Source organism: Oncorhynchus clarkii, chromosome 13, assembly GCF_045791955.1.
Source record: "Oncorhynchus clarkii lewisi isolate Uvic-CL-2024 chromosome 13, UVic_Ocla_1.0, whole genome shotgun sequence".
Lineage (NCBI taxonomy): Eukaryota > Metazoa > Chordata > Actinopteri > Salmoniformes > Salmonidae > Oncorhynchus > Oncorhynchus clarkii.
The window spans coordinates 62915914-62933061 of NC_092159.1; the positions used below are offsets into that span (position 1 = coordinate 62915914).

The window sequence follows — 17148 nt, forward strand, 5'->3', positions numbered from 1 at the left end:
CTGTTAGAAATGAAAGATGGATCCAGTCAGTAACTAAGCTCCAGTCTTCATCTTAGTAACAGACTCAGTCAGGATTAACACAGCTCTTCAGCAGGGATGCTTAAAATGGTAGCTGTCATTAGGGAGGTAATCAGATGAGTGACTGAATGAAGTGCACTTGCCTTGCCCTCACTTCACCGTCTGCCTGCCGTGTCTGCTAACCCTGAATGAACCTGAAAGCTCCCTGCTGCACATCTCCCACGGGTCAGATGACATGGGCTGCATCTCAATAGTCTAGTAGTTTCCTCTCCTTCATTAAAATAGACTAATAACTTCCTCATCTCCTCTCCTTCATCTCACTATACTAATAGCTTCCTCTCCTCATCTCTTCTCCTTCATCTCAATAGTCTAGTAGCTTCCTCTCCTCATCTCTTCTCCTTCATCTCAATAGTCTAGTAGCTTCCTCTCCTCATCTCCTCTCCTTCATCTCCGTATACTAATAGCTTCCTCTCCTCATCTCCTCTCCTTCATCTCAATAGTCTAGTAGCTTCCTCTCCTTATCTCCTCTCCTTCATCTCAATAGTCTAGTAGCTTCCTCTCCTTGTTTCCTCTCCTTCATCTCATTAGTCTAGTGGCTTCCTCATCTCCTCTCCTCTCCTTAATCTCAATAGTCTAGTAGCTTCCTCTCCTCATCTCCTCTCCTTCATCTCAATAGTCTAGTAGCTTCCTCTCCTCGTCATCGCAATAGGCTAGTAGCTTCCACTCCTTGTTTCCTCTCCTTCATCTCATTAGTCTAGTGGCTCCCTCATTTCCTCTCCTCTCCTTAATCTAAATAGTCTAGTAGCTTCCTCATCTCCTCTCCTTCATCTCAATAGTCTAGTAGCTTCCTCTCCTCATCTCCTCTCCTTCATCTCAATAGTCTAGTAGCTTCCTCTCCTCATCTCCTCTCCTTCATCTCAATAGTCTAGTAGCTTCCTCTCCTCGTCATCTCAATAGGCTAGTAGCTTCCACTCCTTGTTTCCTCTCCTTCATCTCATTAGTCTAGTGGCTTCCTCATCTCCTCTCCTCTCCTTAATCTCAATAATCTAGTAGCTTCCTCATCTTCTCTCCTTCATTTCAACAGTCTAGAAGCTTCCTCTCCTCGTCTCCTCTCCTTAATCTACACCGATGTGAGAGCACTAGACAGGTGCATGAGTATTCCATGAGGCATCCACCATCTTTCTACATTTCTTGTGATCTTGTGCAGGATTCCGATCTGACCGGGTCAGATCCGTACAGATGAAGGGAGACTATTGACATCTACCCCACGGTAAGATAAATGTTGCTGAAGCTATCAGCAGAGGCCTGTAAATCAGGCCCATCGCCAGACCAGGACAGTAACACCATTGTCTAATCTGACACACTGTTTGCATAGTGCTGTGGAAAACAAGGACATTAAAACACACCTTTGTTCATACTCAGTGTAATTCATTAAATAAAACACAGTGGCTCATATAACCTAGAAGTACTGCAGTGGAGGCAACAAGAGACTACAGTATATAGGTTGAGCACTAAGTACATTACTATTCCTCACTCATCAATGCTACCGTCTTTTCCTTGCCCAACAACAACAGCAACTAGATTACTAAAGCAGAGACAGACTGATACCCTGGCTAATATTAGAAGTGTTTTCTATAAAAAGCTTTGTGCATCAGAAAACGTGTCTCCAGTCTGTTTACCTGTGAGTTTAAAATGGAACACCTGCTGATCTTCCAGCCCATCACACTAACCCCTGAGCTCTGTTCAGAACACCCAGCCCATCACACTAACCCCTGAGCTCTGTTCAGAACACCCAGCCCATCACACTAACCCCTGAGCTCTGTTCAGAACACCCAGCCCATCACACTAACCCCTGAGCTCTGTTCAGAACACCCAGCCCATCACACTAACCCCTGAGCTCTGTTCAGAACACCCAGCCCATCACACTAACCCCTGAGCTCTGTTCAGAACACCCAGCCCATCACACCAACCCCTGAGCTCTGTTCAGAACACCCAGCTCATCACACTAACCCCTGAGCTCTGTTCAGAACACCCAGCCCATCACACTAACCCCTGAGCTCTGTTCAGAACACCCAGCCCATCACACCAACCCCTGATCTCTGTTCAGAACACCCAGCCCATCACACCAACCCCTGATCTCTGTTCAGAACACCCAGCCCATCACACCAACCCCTGATCTCTGTTCAGAACCCCCAGCCCATCACACCAACCCCTGAGCTCTGTTCAGAACACCCAGCCCATCACACCAACCCCTGAGCTCTGTTCAGAACACCATGCAGACAGGAGACATTCCAGAACACCCAACGTTCCTTCTGCGGCACGGTTCTTAGATCATACTGTAGATGCAAATAGGCTACTATAAATCATCTTTGCTTTTCATTCAATACTTCACACTAGAGGTCGACCGATTAATCGGAATGGCCGATTAATTAGGGCCTATTTCAAGTTTTCATAACAATCGGAAATCTGTATTTCTGGACACCGATTTGACAATTAAAAAAAAATAATTAACACACCTTTATTTTACCTTTATTTAACTAGGCAAGTCAGTTAAGAACTAATTCTTATTTCCAATGATGTCCTAGGAACAGCGGATTAACTGCCTTGTTCAGGGGCAGAATGACAGATTTTTACCTTGTCAGCTCGGGGATTCGTTTTTGCAATCTTCCGGTTACTAGTCCAACGCTCTAACCACCTGCCTTACATTGCACTCCACGAGGAGCCTGCGTGGCAGGCTGACTACCTGTTATGCGAGGGCAGCAAGAAGCCAAGGCAAGTTGCTAGCTAGCATTAAACTTATCTTATAAAAAACAATCAATCTTAACATAATCACTAGTTAACTACACATGGTTGATGATATTACTAGTTAATCTAGCGTGTCCTGCTTTGCATATAATCGATGCGGTGCCTGTTAATTTCTCATTAAATCACAGCCTACTTCCACAAACGGGTGATGATTTAACAAGCGCATTTGCGAAAAAAGCACTGTCGTTGCACCAATGTACCTAACCATAAACATCAATGTCTTTCTTAAAACCAATACACAAGTATATATTTATAAACCTGCATATTTAGTTAATATTGCCTGCCAACATGAATTTCTTTTAACTAGGGAAATTGTGTGATTTCTCTTGCGTTCTGTGCAACAGAGTCAGGGTATATGCAGCAGTTTGGGCCGCCTGGCTCTTTGCGAACTATGTGAAGACCATTTCTTCCTAACAAAGGCCGTAAATTAATTTGCCATAATTCTACATAATTATGACATAACATTGGAGGTTGTACAATGTAACAGGAATATTTAGACTGATGGATGCCACCCGTTAGATAAAATATGGAACGGTTCCATATTTCACTGAAATAATAAATGTTTTGTTTTCGAAATGATAGTTTCCGGATTTGACTATTTTAATGACCAAGGCTCATATTTCTGATTGTGTTAATTATATTATAATTAAGTCTATGATTTGATATTTGGTAGAGCAGTTTGACTGAGCGGTGGTAGGCAGTAGCAGGCTCGTAAGCATTCATTCAAACAGCACTTTACTGCGTTTACCAGCAGCTCTTCGCTGTGCTTCAAGCATTGAGCTGTTTATGACTTCAAGCCTATCAACTCCTGAGATTAGGCTGGTGTAACTGATGTGAACACACATGCACACCCCCCAACTCTCTATTGAAGAGAAGACATGATGAAACATGATTGGACTCAACAGCATACATTCAACTTGTCATTGGAAGCAGTCCAGTTCGTGACTCACTCCTCTCTCATGGGAGCCTGCTGTCATTGATGGAGGAGTTGGTGAAGTGCCATCAACCAGTAAACCACATTCTGATGGCACATAAATCAAATCAAACTTTATTTGTCACATGCGCCGAATACAACAGGTGTAGGGTAGACCTTAGGTAAACAATATATATGTAAGGAAATAAAAAACAGTAAATAACAGTGAATGATAACAGTAGAGAGGCTATATACAGTAGAGAGGCTATATACAGTAGAGAGGCTATATACAGTAGAGAGGCTATATACAGTAGAGAGGCTCTATACAGTAGAGAGGCTATATACAGTAGAGAGGCTATATACAGTAGAGAGGCTATATACAGTAGAGAGGCTATATACAGTAGTGAGGTGATATACAGTAGAGAGGCTATATACAGTAGAGGCTATATACAGTAGTGAGGTGATATACAGTAGAGAGGCTATATACAGTAGAGAGGCTATATACAGTAGAGAGGCTATATACAGTAGAGGCCATATACAGTAGAGAGGCTATATACAGTAGAGAGGCTATAACAGTAGAGAGGTTATATACAGTAGAGAGGCTATATACAGTAGAGAGGCTATATACAGTAGAGAGGCTATATACAGTAGAGAGGCCATATACAGTAGAGAGGCTATATACAGTAGAGAGGCTACATACAGTAGAGAGGCTATATACAGTAGAGAGGCCATATACAGTAGAGAGGCTATATACAGTAGAGAGGCGATATACAGTAGAGAGGCTATATACAGTAGAGAGGCTATATACAGTAGAGGCTATATACAGTAGAGAGGCTACATACAGTAGAGAGGCTATATACAGTAGAGAGGCGATATACAGTAGCGAGGCTATATACAGTAGAGAGGCTATATACAGTAGAGAGGCTATATACAGTAGCGTCGCTATATACAGTAGAGAGGCTATATACAGTAGAGAGGCGATATACAGTAGAGAGGCTATATACAGTAGAGAGGCTATATACAGTAGAGAGGCGATACACAGTAGAGAGTCTATATACAGTAGAGGCTATTTACAGTAGAGGCTATATACAGTAGAGAGGCTATATACAGTAGTGAGGCTACATACAGACACCGGTTAGTCAGGCTGATTGAGGTAGTATGTAGATATGGTTAAAGTGACTATGCAAATATGATGAACAGAGAGTAGCAGTAGTGTAAAAGAGAGATTGGCGGGTGGTTGGATACAATGCAGATAGCCCGGTTAGCCAATGTGCGGGAGCACCGGTTAGTTGGGCTAATTGAGGTAGTATGTACATAAATGACTAAGTGACTAAGCATATATGATCAACAGAGAGTAACAGCAGTGTAAAATAGGGGTTGGGGGGGGGGGGGGGACTCAATGCAGATAGTCATTCAACCTGTTCAGGAGTCTTATGGCTTGGGGGGTAAAAACTGCTGAGAAGCCTTTTTGTCCTAGACTTGGCACTCCGGTACCACTTGCCAATTCCACTCTCCTTGATCATGATTGCCCAGTGTTGATCCTGGTTGTGATGTCCTGCTGAGGACAGAACTAGTTGTGGCACAGTGTTGATCCTGGCTATGATGTCCTCCTGAGGACAGAACTAGTTGTAGCACAGTGTTGATTCTGGTTATGATGTCCTCCTGAGGACAGAACTAGTTGTGGCACAGTGTTGATCCTGGTTGTGATGTCCTCCTGAGGACAGAACTAGTTGTGGCACAGTGTTGATCCTGGTTGTGATGTCCTCCTGAGGACAAAACTAGTTGTAGTACAGTGTTGATCCTGGTTGTGATGTCCTCCTAAGGACAGAACTAGTTGTGGCACAGTGTTGTTCCTGATTGTGATGTCCTCCTGAGGACAGAACTAGTTGTGGCACAGTGTTGTTCCTGGTTGTGATGTCCTCCTGAGGACAGAACTAGTTGTGGCACAGTGTTGATCCTGGTTGTGATGTCCTCCTGAGGACAGAACTAGTTGTGGCACAGTGTTGATCCTGGTTGTGATGTCCTCCTGAGGACAGAACTAGTTGTGGCACAGTGTTGATCCTGGTTGTGATGTCCTCCTAAGGACAGAACTAGTTGTAGTACAGTGTTGATCCTGGTTGTGATGTCCTCCTAAGGACAGAACTAGTTGTGGCACAGTGTTGTTCCTGGTTGTGATGTCCTCCTGAGGACAGAACTAGTTGTGGCACAGTGTTGATCCTGGTTGTGATGTCCTCCTGAGGACAGAACTAGTTGTGGCACAGTGTTGATCCTGGTTGTGATGTCCTCCTGAGGACAGAACTAATTGTAGAGTATTGTTGATCCTGGTTGTGATGTCCTCCTGAGGACAGAACTAGTTGTGGCACAGTGTTGATCCTGGTTGTGATGTCCTCCTGAGGACAGAACTAGTTGTGGCACAGTGTTGATCCTGGTTGTGATGTCCTCCTAAGGACAGAACTAGTTGTAGTACAGTGTTGATCCTGGTTGTGATGTCCTCCTAAGGACAGAACTAGTTGTAGTACAGTGTTGATCCTGGTTGTGATGTCCTCCTGAGGACAGAACTAGTTGTGGCACAGTGTTGATCCTGGTTGTGATGTCCTCCTAAGGACAGAACTAGTTGTGGCACAGTGTTGATCCTGGTTGTGATGTCCTCCTGAGGACAGAACTAGTTGTGGCACAGTGTTGATCCTGGTTGTGATGTCCTCCTAAGGACAGAACTAGTTGTGGCACAGTGTTGATCCTGGTTGTGATGTCCTCCTAAGGACAGAACTAGTTGTAGTACAGTGTTGATCCTGGTTGTGATGTCCTCCTAAGGACAGAACTAGTTGTGGCACAGTGTTGTTCCTGGTTGTGATGTCCTCCTGAGGACAGAACTAGTTGTAGCACAGTGTTGATCCTGGTTGTGATGTCCTCCTAAGGACAGAACTAGTTGTAGCACAGTGTTGATCCTGGCTATGATGTCCTGCTGAGGACAGAACTAGTTGTAGCACAGTGTTGATCCTGGTTGTGATGTCCTCCTGAGGACAGAACTAGTAGAGTATTGTTGTCATCTCCAGAAGGTGCTTCTTCTTCTCCTCCTACAGAACTGGCCCAACAGGTTCTATTCTCCTTTATGTAACAGAGAATGATCTTTAAATAACCCGCAGCCTGAAGTGATGAGGTGATGAGTGCATTGAAGAGTAAGAGTTTTATATTGTTTGATATTAGAACACCCTGTTGGTTATACACATCTATCGATAGTAGTGTCTATTTCTACGTGCCTGAAGCTGGGTATTGGACTGGGGTTCTGATCAAGTCTATATAATGGTGGGGTCTTATTCAGACAGGTTGATTTATCACATAGCAGACTTGGGTTCAAATGCTTTTCAAAATACGTGAAAACACTTTCAGCGTTTGCTTTTGCCTGCCCGGGGTGCCAGATGAACAGGGTTGGGTCGTTTGTGACGGTTTCATATTCTATTGGATCCATTGCGCCAGGCAAGCTCAATCAAGCCCAGAAAGAGGATATGAAAGGATTTGAACCCAGAGCTGGTATGTGATCAGCCTATCTGAATAAGATCTAGTTACAGCTTCAGGCACATAGAGATAGACAGTACTAGAAAGTAATATATTTTTATTTAACCTTTTATTTAACTAGGCAAGTCAGTTAAGAACAAATTATTATTTTCAATGACGGCCTAGGAACAGCATTGATCCTGGTTGTGATGTCCTGCTGAGGACATAACTAGTTGTAGGGACGTGGATGGAGGAGTGGGAGTGGATGGAGGAGTGGGGGTGGATGGAGGAGTGGGGGTGGATGGAGGAATGGGGGTGGATGGAGGAGTGGGGGTGGATGGAGGAGTGGGGGTGGATGGAGGAGTGGGGGTGGATGGAGGAGTGGGGGTGGATGGAGGAGTGGGGGTGGATGGAGGAATGGGGGTGGATGGAGGAATGGGGGTGGATGGAGGAGTGGGGGTGGATGGAGGAGGTTAACTGCCTTGTTCAGGGGCAGAACGACCTTGTCAGCTCGGGGATTTGAACCTTTCGGTTACTAGTCCAACGCTCTAACCACTAGGCTACGCTGCCGCCCAGATATGTCTAGCATTAGTAGACAGGTGTTCTAATATCAGAAATGTACAACTGTTTGCTTATGTGACCTTTCAAGGCATTCATATTAAATCATATGTTGAGGTTTCCATCCCCCGGCTTGACATTTTAATTAAATCATAAATTATAGTCCTTGCCATATCTACTCAAAAGTCAGTATGATTGCATTGCACACTGTGCAAAGAGTCTGGGTGTTTTCAACCACTGACAAACGGCTGGATTCTTGTGAAACTGGCATTGGCTCCAACTGGGGCAAAATGACATGATGCCCCTGGTTCCAACTGGGGCAAAATGACATGATGTCCCTGGTTCCAACTGGGGCAAAATGACATGATGTCCCTGGTTCCAACTGGGGCAAAATGACATGATGTCCCTGGTTACAACTGGGGCAAAATGACATGATGTCCCTGGTTCCAACTGGGGCAAAATGACATGATGTCCCTGGTTCCAACTGGGGCAAAATGACATGAGTTCCCTGGTTCCAACTGGGGCAAAATGATATGATGTCCACAGTTTTTGTAAACTTTTACTTCTGTTGAGCTGATTATTTGACAATGTGATGCTTTGTGCAGAAAGTTGTTCTGTGTCTTGTCTTGTTTCCTGATTGTCAAGAAGGCTAGAGGTTATAAAAATAGATGTTTACAGTCTATAAGGGGAGGGACAGAGGAGTGGGGAGGGATGGAGGAGATATGGAGGAGTGGGGGTGGATGGAGGAGTGGGGGTGGATGGAGGAGTGAAGGTGTCTGGGGGTGGATGGAGGAGGGGGGGTGGATGGGGGAGGGATGGAGGAGTGGGGGTGGATGGAGGAGTGGGGGTGGATGGGGGAGGGATGGAGGAGTGGGGGTGGATGGAGGAGTGGGGGTGGATGGGGGAGGGGGGGTGGATGGGGGAGGGACGTTATTATTGGTCAGTCATTTCTCTCCAACTCACTAATGAGGATGTGGGTGGCTTTCCTTTCCTGATATATGCTGATGAATAGACTCCTTACTGTCCTGTCCTGAGTGTGTCTTACAACATACATTCTCCCTACAACTGCTACTGCATGAAAAGCTAACATATGAGATGCGTAATCTGAGTAGTGGACATTCAAATGGTTCTCTTTAGATTCACAGTCCAGCTCTCACTGTAGGACTTCATGTGAGCCCCAAATGGTTCTCTTTAGATTCACAGCCCAGCTCTCACTGCAGGACTTCATGTGAGCCCCAAATGGTTCTCTTTAGATTCACAGCCCAGCTCTCACTGTAGGACTTAATGTGACCCACAAATGGTTATCTTTAGATTCAGCCCAGCTCTCACTGTAGGACTTAATGCCATTAGGGTCATACATCGCGTATCGTCCTTTATAGAACAGAGAGGCCTCAGGCTAATACAGTGTGTATCCTCCTTTATTAAACCAAACCTTTCACACTTGACAGTGTGTGTGAGTTCAAAGGCCATGTTGAAAGGGCCCTAATGCAGCGCTAGGTATTTGTTAACCAGCCGTAGTGTGTGTGTATACACAGCTGATTTACATGATCAACGCTGGATGGTGAGTCGGTTAGTTGAATGGGCTGTGTAGTGTGTTAGGACAGAGTCGGGGGTAACCCTGGCCTAAAAGGAAAGAGTACGCCTATAGAATGTCCTGGAAAGTACATTTGTTAGAGTTCTTATGACACAGTCATAGCAATAAGATGGCCGGCTAGCCTAGCGGTTCAGATCAAATCAAATCAAATGTTATTGGTCACATACACGTGTTTAGCAGATGTTATTGCGGGTGGAGCGAAATGTTTGAGCTTCTATCTCCAACAGTGCAGTAATATCTAACAAGTATTATAAACAGGGTGAATGCTGATTGGCTGACAGCTGTGGTATATCAGACCGTATACCACGGGTTTGATAAAACATGGATTTTTACTGCTCTAATTTTGTTGGTAAACAGTTTATAATAGCAATATGGCACCTCCGGGTTTTGTGGTATATGGCCAATATACCACGGCTAAGGGCTGTATCCAGGCACTCCTCGTTGCGTTGTGCTTAAGAACAGCCCTTAGCCGTGGTATATTTGCCATATACACCACACCCCCTTGGGCATTATTGCTAAAATATCTAACAATTCCACAACATATACCCAATACACACAGATCTAAGTAAAGGAATGGAATGAACAATATATACACATACAGACGAGCGATGTCAGAGCGGCACGGACTAAAATACAGTAGAATAATATAGAATACAGTATATACATATGAGATGAGTAATGCATGGACTAAGATACAGTAGAATAGTATAGAATACAGTATATACATATGAGATGAGTAATGCCAGATATGTAAACATTATCAAAGTGGCCAGTGATTTCTAGTCTGTCTATAGGAGTGTTGGACACACATCTCTCCGAATAAGGAGTAAAGTATTTCCAAGGAGAGGGAGAGAGGGACAAATTGTAACCAGAAGGTAACTAACTATGAGTCGTTGAGGTTATGGTGGGAGGGATGAGATCCAGATGAACTTCCCAGCAACCAAGGCCCAGATCAGACAAACCCTTCCTAGACAACCAACTCCTTCATATATGAACTTCCCAACAACAAAGGCCCAGATCAGATCCATTAGGGTCCCTAGGAGTAGGAGCTAAGGGAAGGTACTAGGAACCTAAATGGAACTGGGCCCATGTGTCCATTCTGTCTCATCTGTTTAGGGTTCAGAAAGTTGAAACGTTCACAGCGTTACAGAATACAGCCACACTACATAGATCATCACTGTTCACTAGCCTCCAGCTGATAGGAGTACTACAGCAGACATGTGTCTCCTATCTGCAAATCTCTGAGGAGACCACCAATAACCCTGATCTGACTCAATCAAGACCTATTGAACACCCTTAAGACCACCAATAACCCTGATCTGACTCAATCAAGACCTATTGAACACCCTTAAGACCACCAATAACCCTGATCTGACTCAATCAAGACCTATTGAACACCCTTAAGACCACCAATAACCCTGATCTGACTCAATCAAGACCTATTGAACACCCTTAAGACCACCAATAACCCTGATCTGACTCAATCAAGACCTATTGAACACCCTTAAGACCACCAATAACCCTGATCTGACTCAATCAAGACCTATTGAACACCCTTAAGACCACCAATAACCCTGATCTGACTCAATCAAGACCTATTGAACACCCTTAAGACCACCAATAACCCTGATCTGACTCAATCAAGACCTATTGAACACCCTTAAGACCACCAATAACCCTGATCTGACTCAATCAAGACCTATTGAACACCCTTAAGACCACCAATAACCCTGATCTGACTCAATCAAGACCTATTGAACACCCTTAAGACCACCAATAACCCTGATCTGACTCAATCAAGACCTATTGAACACCCTTAAGACCACCAATAACCCTGATCTGACTCAATCAAGACCTATTGAACACCCTTAAGACCACCAATAACCCTGATCTGACTCAATCAAGACCTATTGAACACCCTTAAGACCACCAATAACCCTGATCTGACTCAATCAAGACCTATTGAACACCCTTAAGACCACCAATAACCCTGATCTGACTCAATCAAGACCTATTGAACACCCTTAAGACCACCAATAACCCTGATCTGACTCAATCAAGACCTATTGAACACCCTTAAGACCACCAATAACCCTGATCTGACTCAATCAAGACCTATTGAACACCCTTAAGACCACCAATAACCCTGATCTGACTCAATCAAGACCTATTGAACACCCTTAAGACCACCAATAACCCTGATCTGACTCAATCAAGACCTATTGAACACCCTTAAGACCACCAATAACCCTGATCTGACTCAATCAAGACCTATTGAACACCCTTAAGACCACCAATAACCCTGATCTGACTCAATCAAGACCTATTGAACACCCTTAAGACCACCAATAACCCTGATCTGACTCAATCAAGACCTATTGAACACCCTTAAGACCACCAATAACCCTGATCTGACTCAATCAAGACCTATTGAACACCCTTAAGACCACCAATAACCCTGATCTGACTCAATCAAGACCTATTGAACACCCTTAAGACCACCAATAACCCTGATCTGACTCAATCAAGACCTATTGAACACCCTTAAGACCACCAATAACCCTGATCTGACTCAATCAAGACCTATTGAACACCCTTAAGACCACCAATAACCCTGATCTGACTCAATCAAGACCTATTGAACACCCTTAAGACCACCAATAACCCTGATCTGACTCAATCAAGACCTATTGAACACCCTTAAGACCACCAATAACCCTGATCTGACTCAATCAAGACCTATTGAACACCCTTAAGACCACCAATAACCCTGATCTGACTCAATCAAGACCTATTGAACACCCTTAAGACCACCAATAACCCTGATCTGACTCAATCAAGACCTATTGAACACCCTTAAGACCACCAATAACCCTGATCTGACTCAATCAAGACCTATTGAACACCCTTAAGACCACCAATAACCCTGATCTGACTCAATCAAGACCTATTGAACACCCTTAAGACCACCAATAACCCTGATCTGACTCAATCAAGACCTATTGAACACCCTTAAGACCACCAATAACCCTGATCTGACTCAATCAAGACCTATTGAACACCCTTAAGACCACCAATAACCCTGATCTGACTCAATCAAGACCTATTGAACACCCTTAAGACCACCAATAACCCTGATCTGACTCAATCAAGACCTATTGAACACCCTTAAGACCACCAATAACCCTGATCTGACTCAATCAAGACCTATTGAACACCCTTAAGACCACCAATAACCCTGATCTGACTCAATCAAGACCTATTGAACACCCTTAAGACCACCAATAACCCTGATCTGACTCAATCAAGACCTATTGAACACCCTTAAGACCACCAATAACCCTGATCTGACTCAATCAAGACCTATTGAACACCCTTAAGACCACCAATAACCCTGATCTGACTCAATCAAGACCTATTGAACACCCTTAAGACCACCAATAACCCTGATCTGACTCAATCAAGACCTATTGAACACCCTTAAGACCACCAATAACCCTGATCTGACTCAATCAAGACCTATTGAACACCCTTAAGACCACCAATAACCCTGATCTGACTCAATCAAGACCTATTGAACACCCTTAAGACCACCAATAACCCTGATCTGACTCAATCAAGACCTATTGAACACCCTTAAGACCACCAATAACCCTGATCTGACTCAATCAAGACCTATTGAACACCCTTAAGACCACCAATAACCCTGATCTGACTCAATCAAGACCTATTGAACACCCTTAAGACCACCAATAACCCTGATCTGACTCAATCAAGACCTATTGAACACCCTTAAGACCACCAATAACCCTGATCTGACTCAATCAAGACCTATTGAACACCCTTAAGACCACCAATAACCCTGATCTGACTCAATCAAGACCTATTGAACACCCTTAAGACCACCAATAACCCTGATCTGACTCAATCAAGACCTATTGAACACCCTTAAGACCACCAATAACCCTGATCTGACTCAATCAAGACCTATTGAACACCCTTAAGACCACCAATAACCCTGATCTGACTCAATCAAGACCTATTGAACACCCTTAAGACCACCAATAACCCTGATCTGACTCAATCAAGACCTATTGAACACCCTTAAGACCACCAATAACCCTGATCTGACTCAATCAAGACCTATTGAACACCCTTAAGACCACCAATAACCCTGATCTGACTCAATCAAGACCTATTGAACACCCTTAAGACCACCAATAACCCTGATCTGACTCAATCAAGACCTATTGAACACCCTTAAGACCACCAATAACCCTGATCTGACTCAATCAAGACCTATTGAACACCCTTAAGACCACCAATAACCCTGATCTGACTCAATCAAGACCTATTGAACACCCTTAAGACCACCAATAACCCTGATCTGACTCAATCAAGACCTATTGAACACCCTTAAGACCACCAATAACCCTGATCTGACTCAATCAAGACCTATTGAACACCCTTAAGACCACCAATAACCCTGATCTGACTCAATCAAGACCTATTGAACACCCTTAAGACCACCAATAACCCTGATCTGACTCAATCAAGACCTATTGAACACCCTTAAGACCACCAATAACCCTGATCTGACTCAATCAAGACCTATTGAACACCCTTAAGACCACCAATAACCCTGATCTGACTCAATCAAGACCTATTGAACACCCTTAAGACCACCAATAACCCTGATCTGACTCAATCAAGACCTATTGAACACCCTTAAGACCACCAATAACCCTGATCTGACTCAATCAAGACCTATTGAACACCCTTAAGACCACCAATAACCCTGATCTGACTCAATCAAGACCTATTGAACACCCTTAAGACCACCAATAACTCTGATTAAATCACTGCCCACAGGAAGTTGTGATGTGTTGACCCACATTAAATCACTGCCCCCAGGAAGTTGTGATGTTTTGACCAACATTAAAACACTGCCCCCAGGAAGTTGTGATGTGTTGACCCACATTAAATCACTGCACCAGGAAGTTGTGATGTGTTGACCCACATTAAATCACTGCCCCCAGGAAGTTGTGATGTGTTGACCCACATTAAATCACTGCCCCCAGGAAGTTGTGATGTGTTGACCCACATTAAATCACTGCCCCCAGGAAGTTGTGATGTGTTGACCAACATTAAGTCACTGCCCCCAGGAAGTTGTGATGTGTTGACCAACATTAAATCACTGCCCCCAGGAAGTTGTGATGTGTTGACCAACATTAAATCACTGCCCCCAGGAAGTTGTGATGTGTTGACCAACATTAAATCACTGCCCCCAGGAAGTTGTGATGTGTTGACCAACGTTAAATCACTGCCCCCAGGAAGTTGTGATGTGTTGACCCACATGAAATAACTGCAGCCAGACGTTGTGATGCATTTTCTAAAAATCCTGGTTGGAGGACTCCGGATTCTCTCTTGATTCCACTAATCCTACAACCAGCATTTCGGGAAAATCAGGGAATATATTCAGAGTTTCAGGAATTTTGCAACCCTACACATAAATGACACACGCCCACGCCCACACACATGCACGCAAGCATGCACACACGCAAGCATACACACACGCATGCACGCACACACACGCCCACACACACACAATGTGTGTGGTTTTCATTATTCCAACATTGTGTCTGACTCATATGTTGAAACATAAAAGCCTCATTCACTAACTAGAAACAGTTTTAAGCAGCTTCCTCGGCCTTTCCTTCCATATCAGACAAGATACATTCCCTTCTTTACTGAAGTCAATGATGAGCCTCCCATGAAGCCTTTGTCCCAAACGGCTCCCTATTCCCAAAGGGCTCTGGTCAAAAGTAGTGCACTAATTAGGGAATAGGTGCCATTGGCTATAGGGCTCTAGTCAAAAGAAGTGCACTAATTAGGGAATACAGCCCTATGGACCCTGGTCAAAAGTAGTGCACTAATTAGGGAATACAGCCCTATGGGCTCTAGTCAAAAGTAGTGCACTAATTAGGGAATACAGCCCTATGGGCTCTGGTCAAAAGTAGTGCACTAATTAGGGAATAAGGGTGCCCATTTGGGACGCACCCCGTCCCAGAGCCATACATTACATAGATAACCATTGGAAACAGATTAGCTAGCTAACCTCTCATGTTCCAAGCCAAAGGAGTGTTGTTATTACTAGGTGGCCCTGACTCTATCCTGCCCCCCTCCTCCTCCTCCTACTCTCACTTGACGAGTGACAACCTGCATGCTCTGTGCTCTCTCTGTTCAGAGACACTGACTACAACCCAAATTAAACCCTATATAGAGCACTACTTTTGACCAGGGACGTGATCAGGGATCTGATCCCTATATAGTGCATTACTTTAGACCAGGGCCCATATGGCTCTGTTCCCTATATAGTGCACTACTTTAGACCAGGGCCCATAGGGCTCTGTTCCCTATATAGAGCACTACTTTAGACCAGGGCCCATAGGGGTATAGTGTGCAGTGTGGGATGCATACACTGACTGCCCCAGAGAAGATCCAGTATAGCAAGTTCCTGAAGTGAGAGTGAAAAGTGACAGTTGAAAATGTTGATAAATATTTGGAGATTTTTTGTGAAAAGTAGTTGAACAGGGCTGGGTTGAAGTCCATCACCGTGTATTCTCTCACTCTACCCCGAAAGCCAAAGTTATCAAACCAGTTAGTGCCACTAACATACAGCCACGCCCTCTGGTCAAATTAAAAGGACGTTCAAGTGTATAAAGTAAGGCTACACAAAACAATATCATTAAAAGCCATTTTCCAGAGTTGTATAAACTTTGGAATATGACTTAACCCCCCCATGCAACGTGGCTTAATTTATTGTATTACATAGTACTACAATGTCCCAGAAGTGTCGTCAAGTTATAAAATACGCATTATCATAAACGATCATAAATATAATCCCGAAGCATACTGACAGTGTTGTCAAACGTCCAACTTCACTTTATCTTTCCTAATGCGACATTAAAAGAAACTTGCACAGTGATTACAAAGTTACAACTCGCTATCTATAACCACCAAGAAAACTTTCAACATAGAAACAACTACTCACTTTTTCGTTTGCGTGATGGTCACGCTCTTCGAGGGTTTTTTCTTGAACATTTTGCCAGCGGGACGACTCGGATTCTTCTCCCGTAAACACCTGTCTCTTCTTGTGCTTCTCTCTGTGAAGATATCCCGCGGGGAGAGGTGAGGCGTCTTTCTGAGTTCTCTGGTATGTTCTCTCTCTTCCTCGGACAGGTAGGTATGCCCCAGAACGCTCCACACACACAAATGGGAAAGTCAAATGATGAGATTCGGCGACGCCCACTAAGCGCTAATTCCTTCCAGCAGTCAGTCAGCACAGGAAAACTGAACCGCAGTAAAGGAGGGGGGTGCTGTGGATTTCTCCCTGTATGTGTTGCATACCTGTCACCTATGAACGCGTGGGCGGGGCTGGTTTTATGCTTTTCCATACAGGTTACAGGTGGATACCGCACCTTTTAGGTATGAACATTGCTACTATGTTATCAACACATTGCCATTTGCTCAGATGAAAATGCAGCTACCAGTGTTTGAGAGAGCAGTCAAAGCAGTGTTCAAAAGCAAATCTATGACATTGTTATTACAGGTCAGGCTGTAATACGTTGATATATTGGTTACAGGTCAGGCTGTAATACGTTGATATATTGGCTACAGGTCAGGGTGTAATACGTTGATATATTGGCTACAGGTCAGGGTGTAATATATTGGTTACAGGTCAGGGTGTAATATATTGGTTACAGGT

The 17148-nt window shown here is 44.0% G+C and overlaps 1 protein-coding gene across 1 annotated transcript in view; it reads right to left on the bottom strand.

Annotated features, from left to right (window-relative positions):
- The window catches only part of LOC139365208 (periplakin-like), a 50818-nt gene extending 34140 nt beyond the window's left edge, over window positions 1-16678 (bottom strand). Inside the window, exon 1 of the mRNA XM_071102682.1 lies at window positions 16435-16678. Coding sequence (XP_070958783.1) covers window positions 16435-16484 — 50 coding nt within the window. The 5' untranslated portion in view covers window positions 16485-16678. The remainder of the gene's footprint in view (window positions 1-16434) is intronic.
- Window positions 16679-17148: the final 470 nt, after the last annotated feature.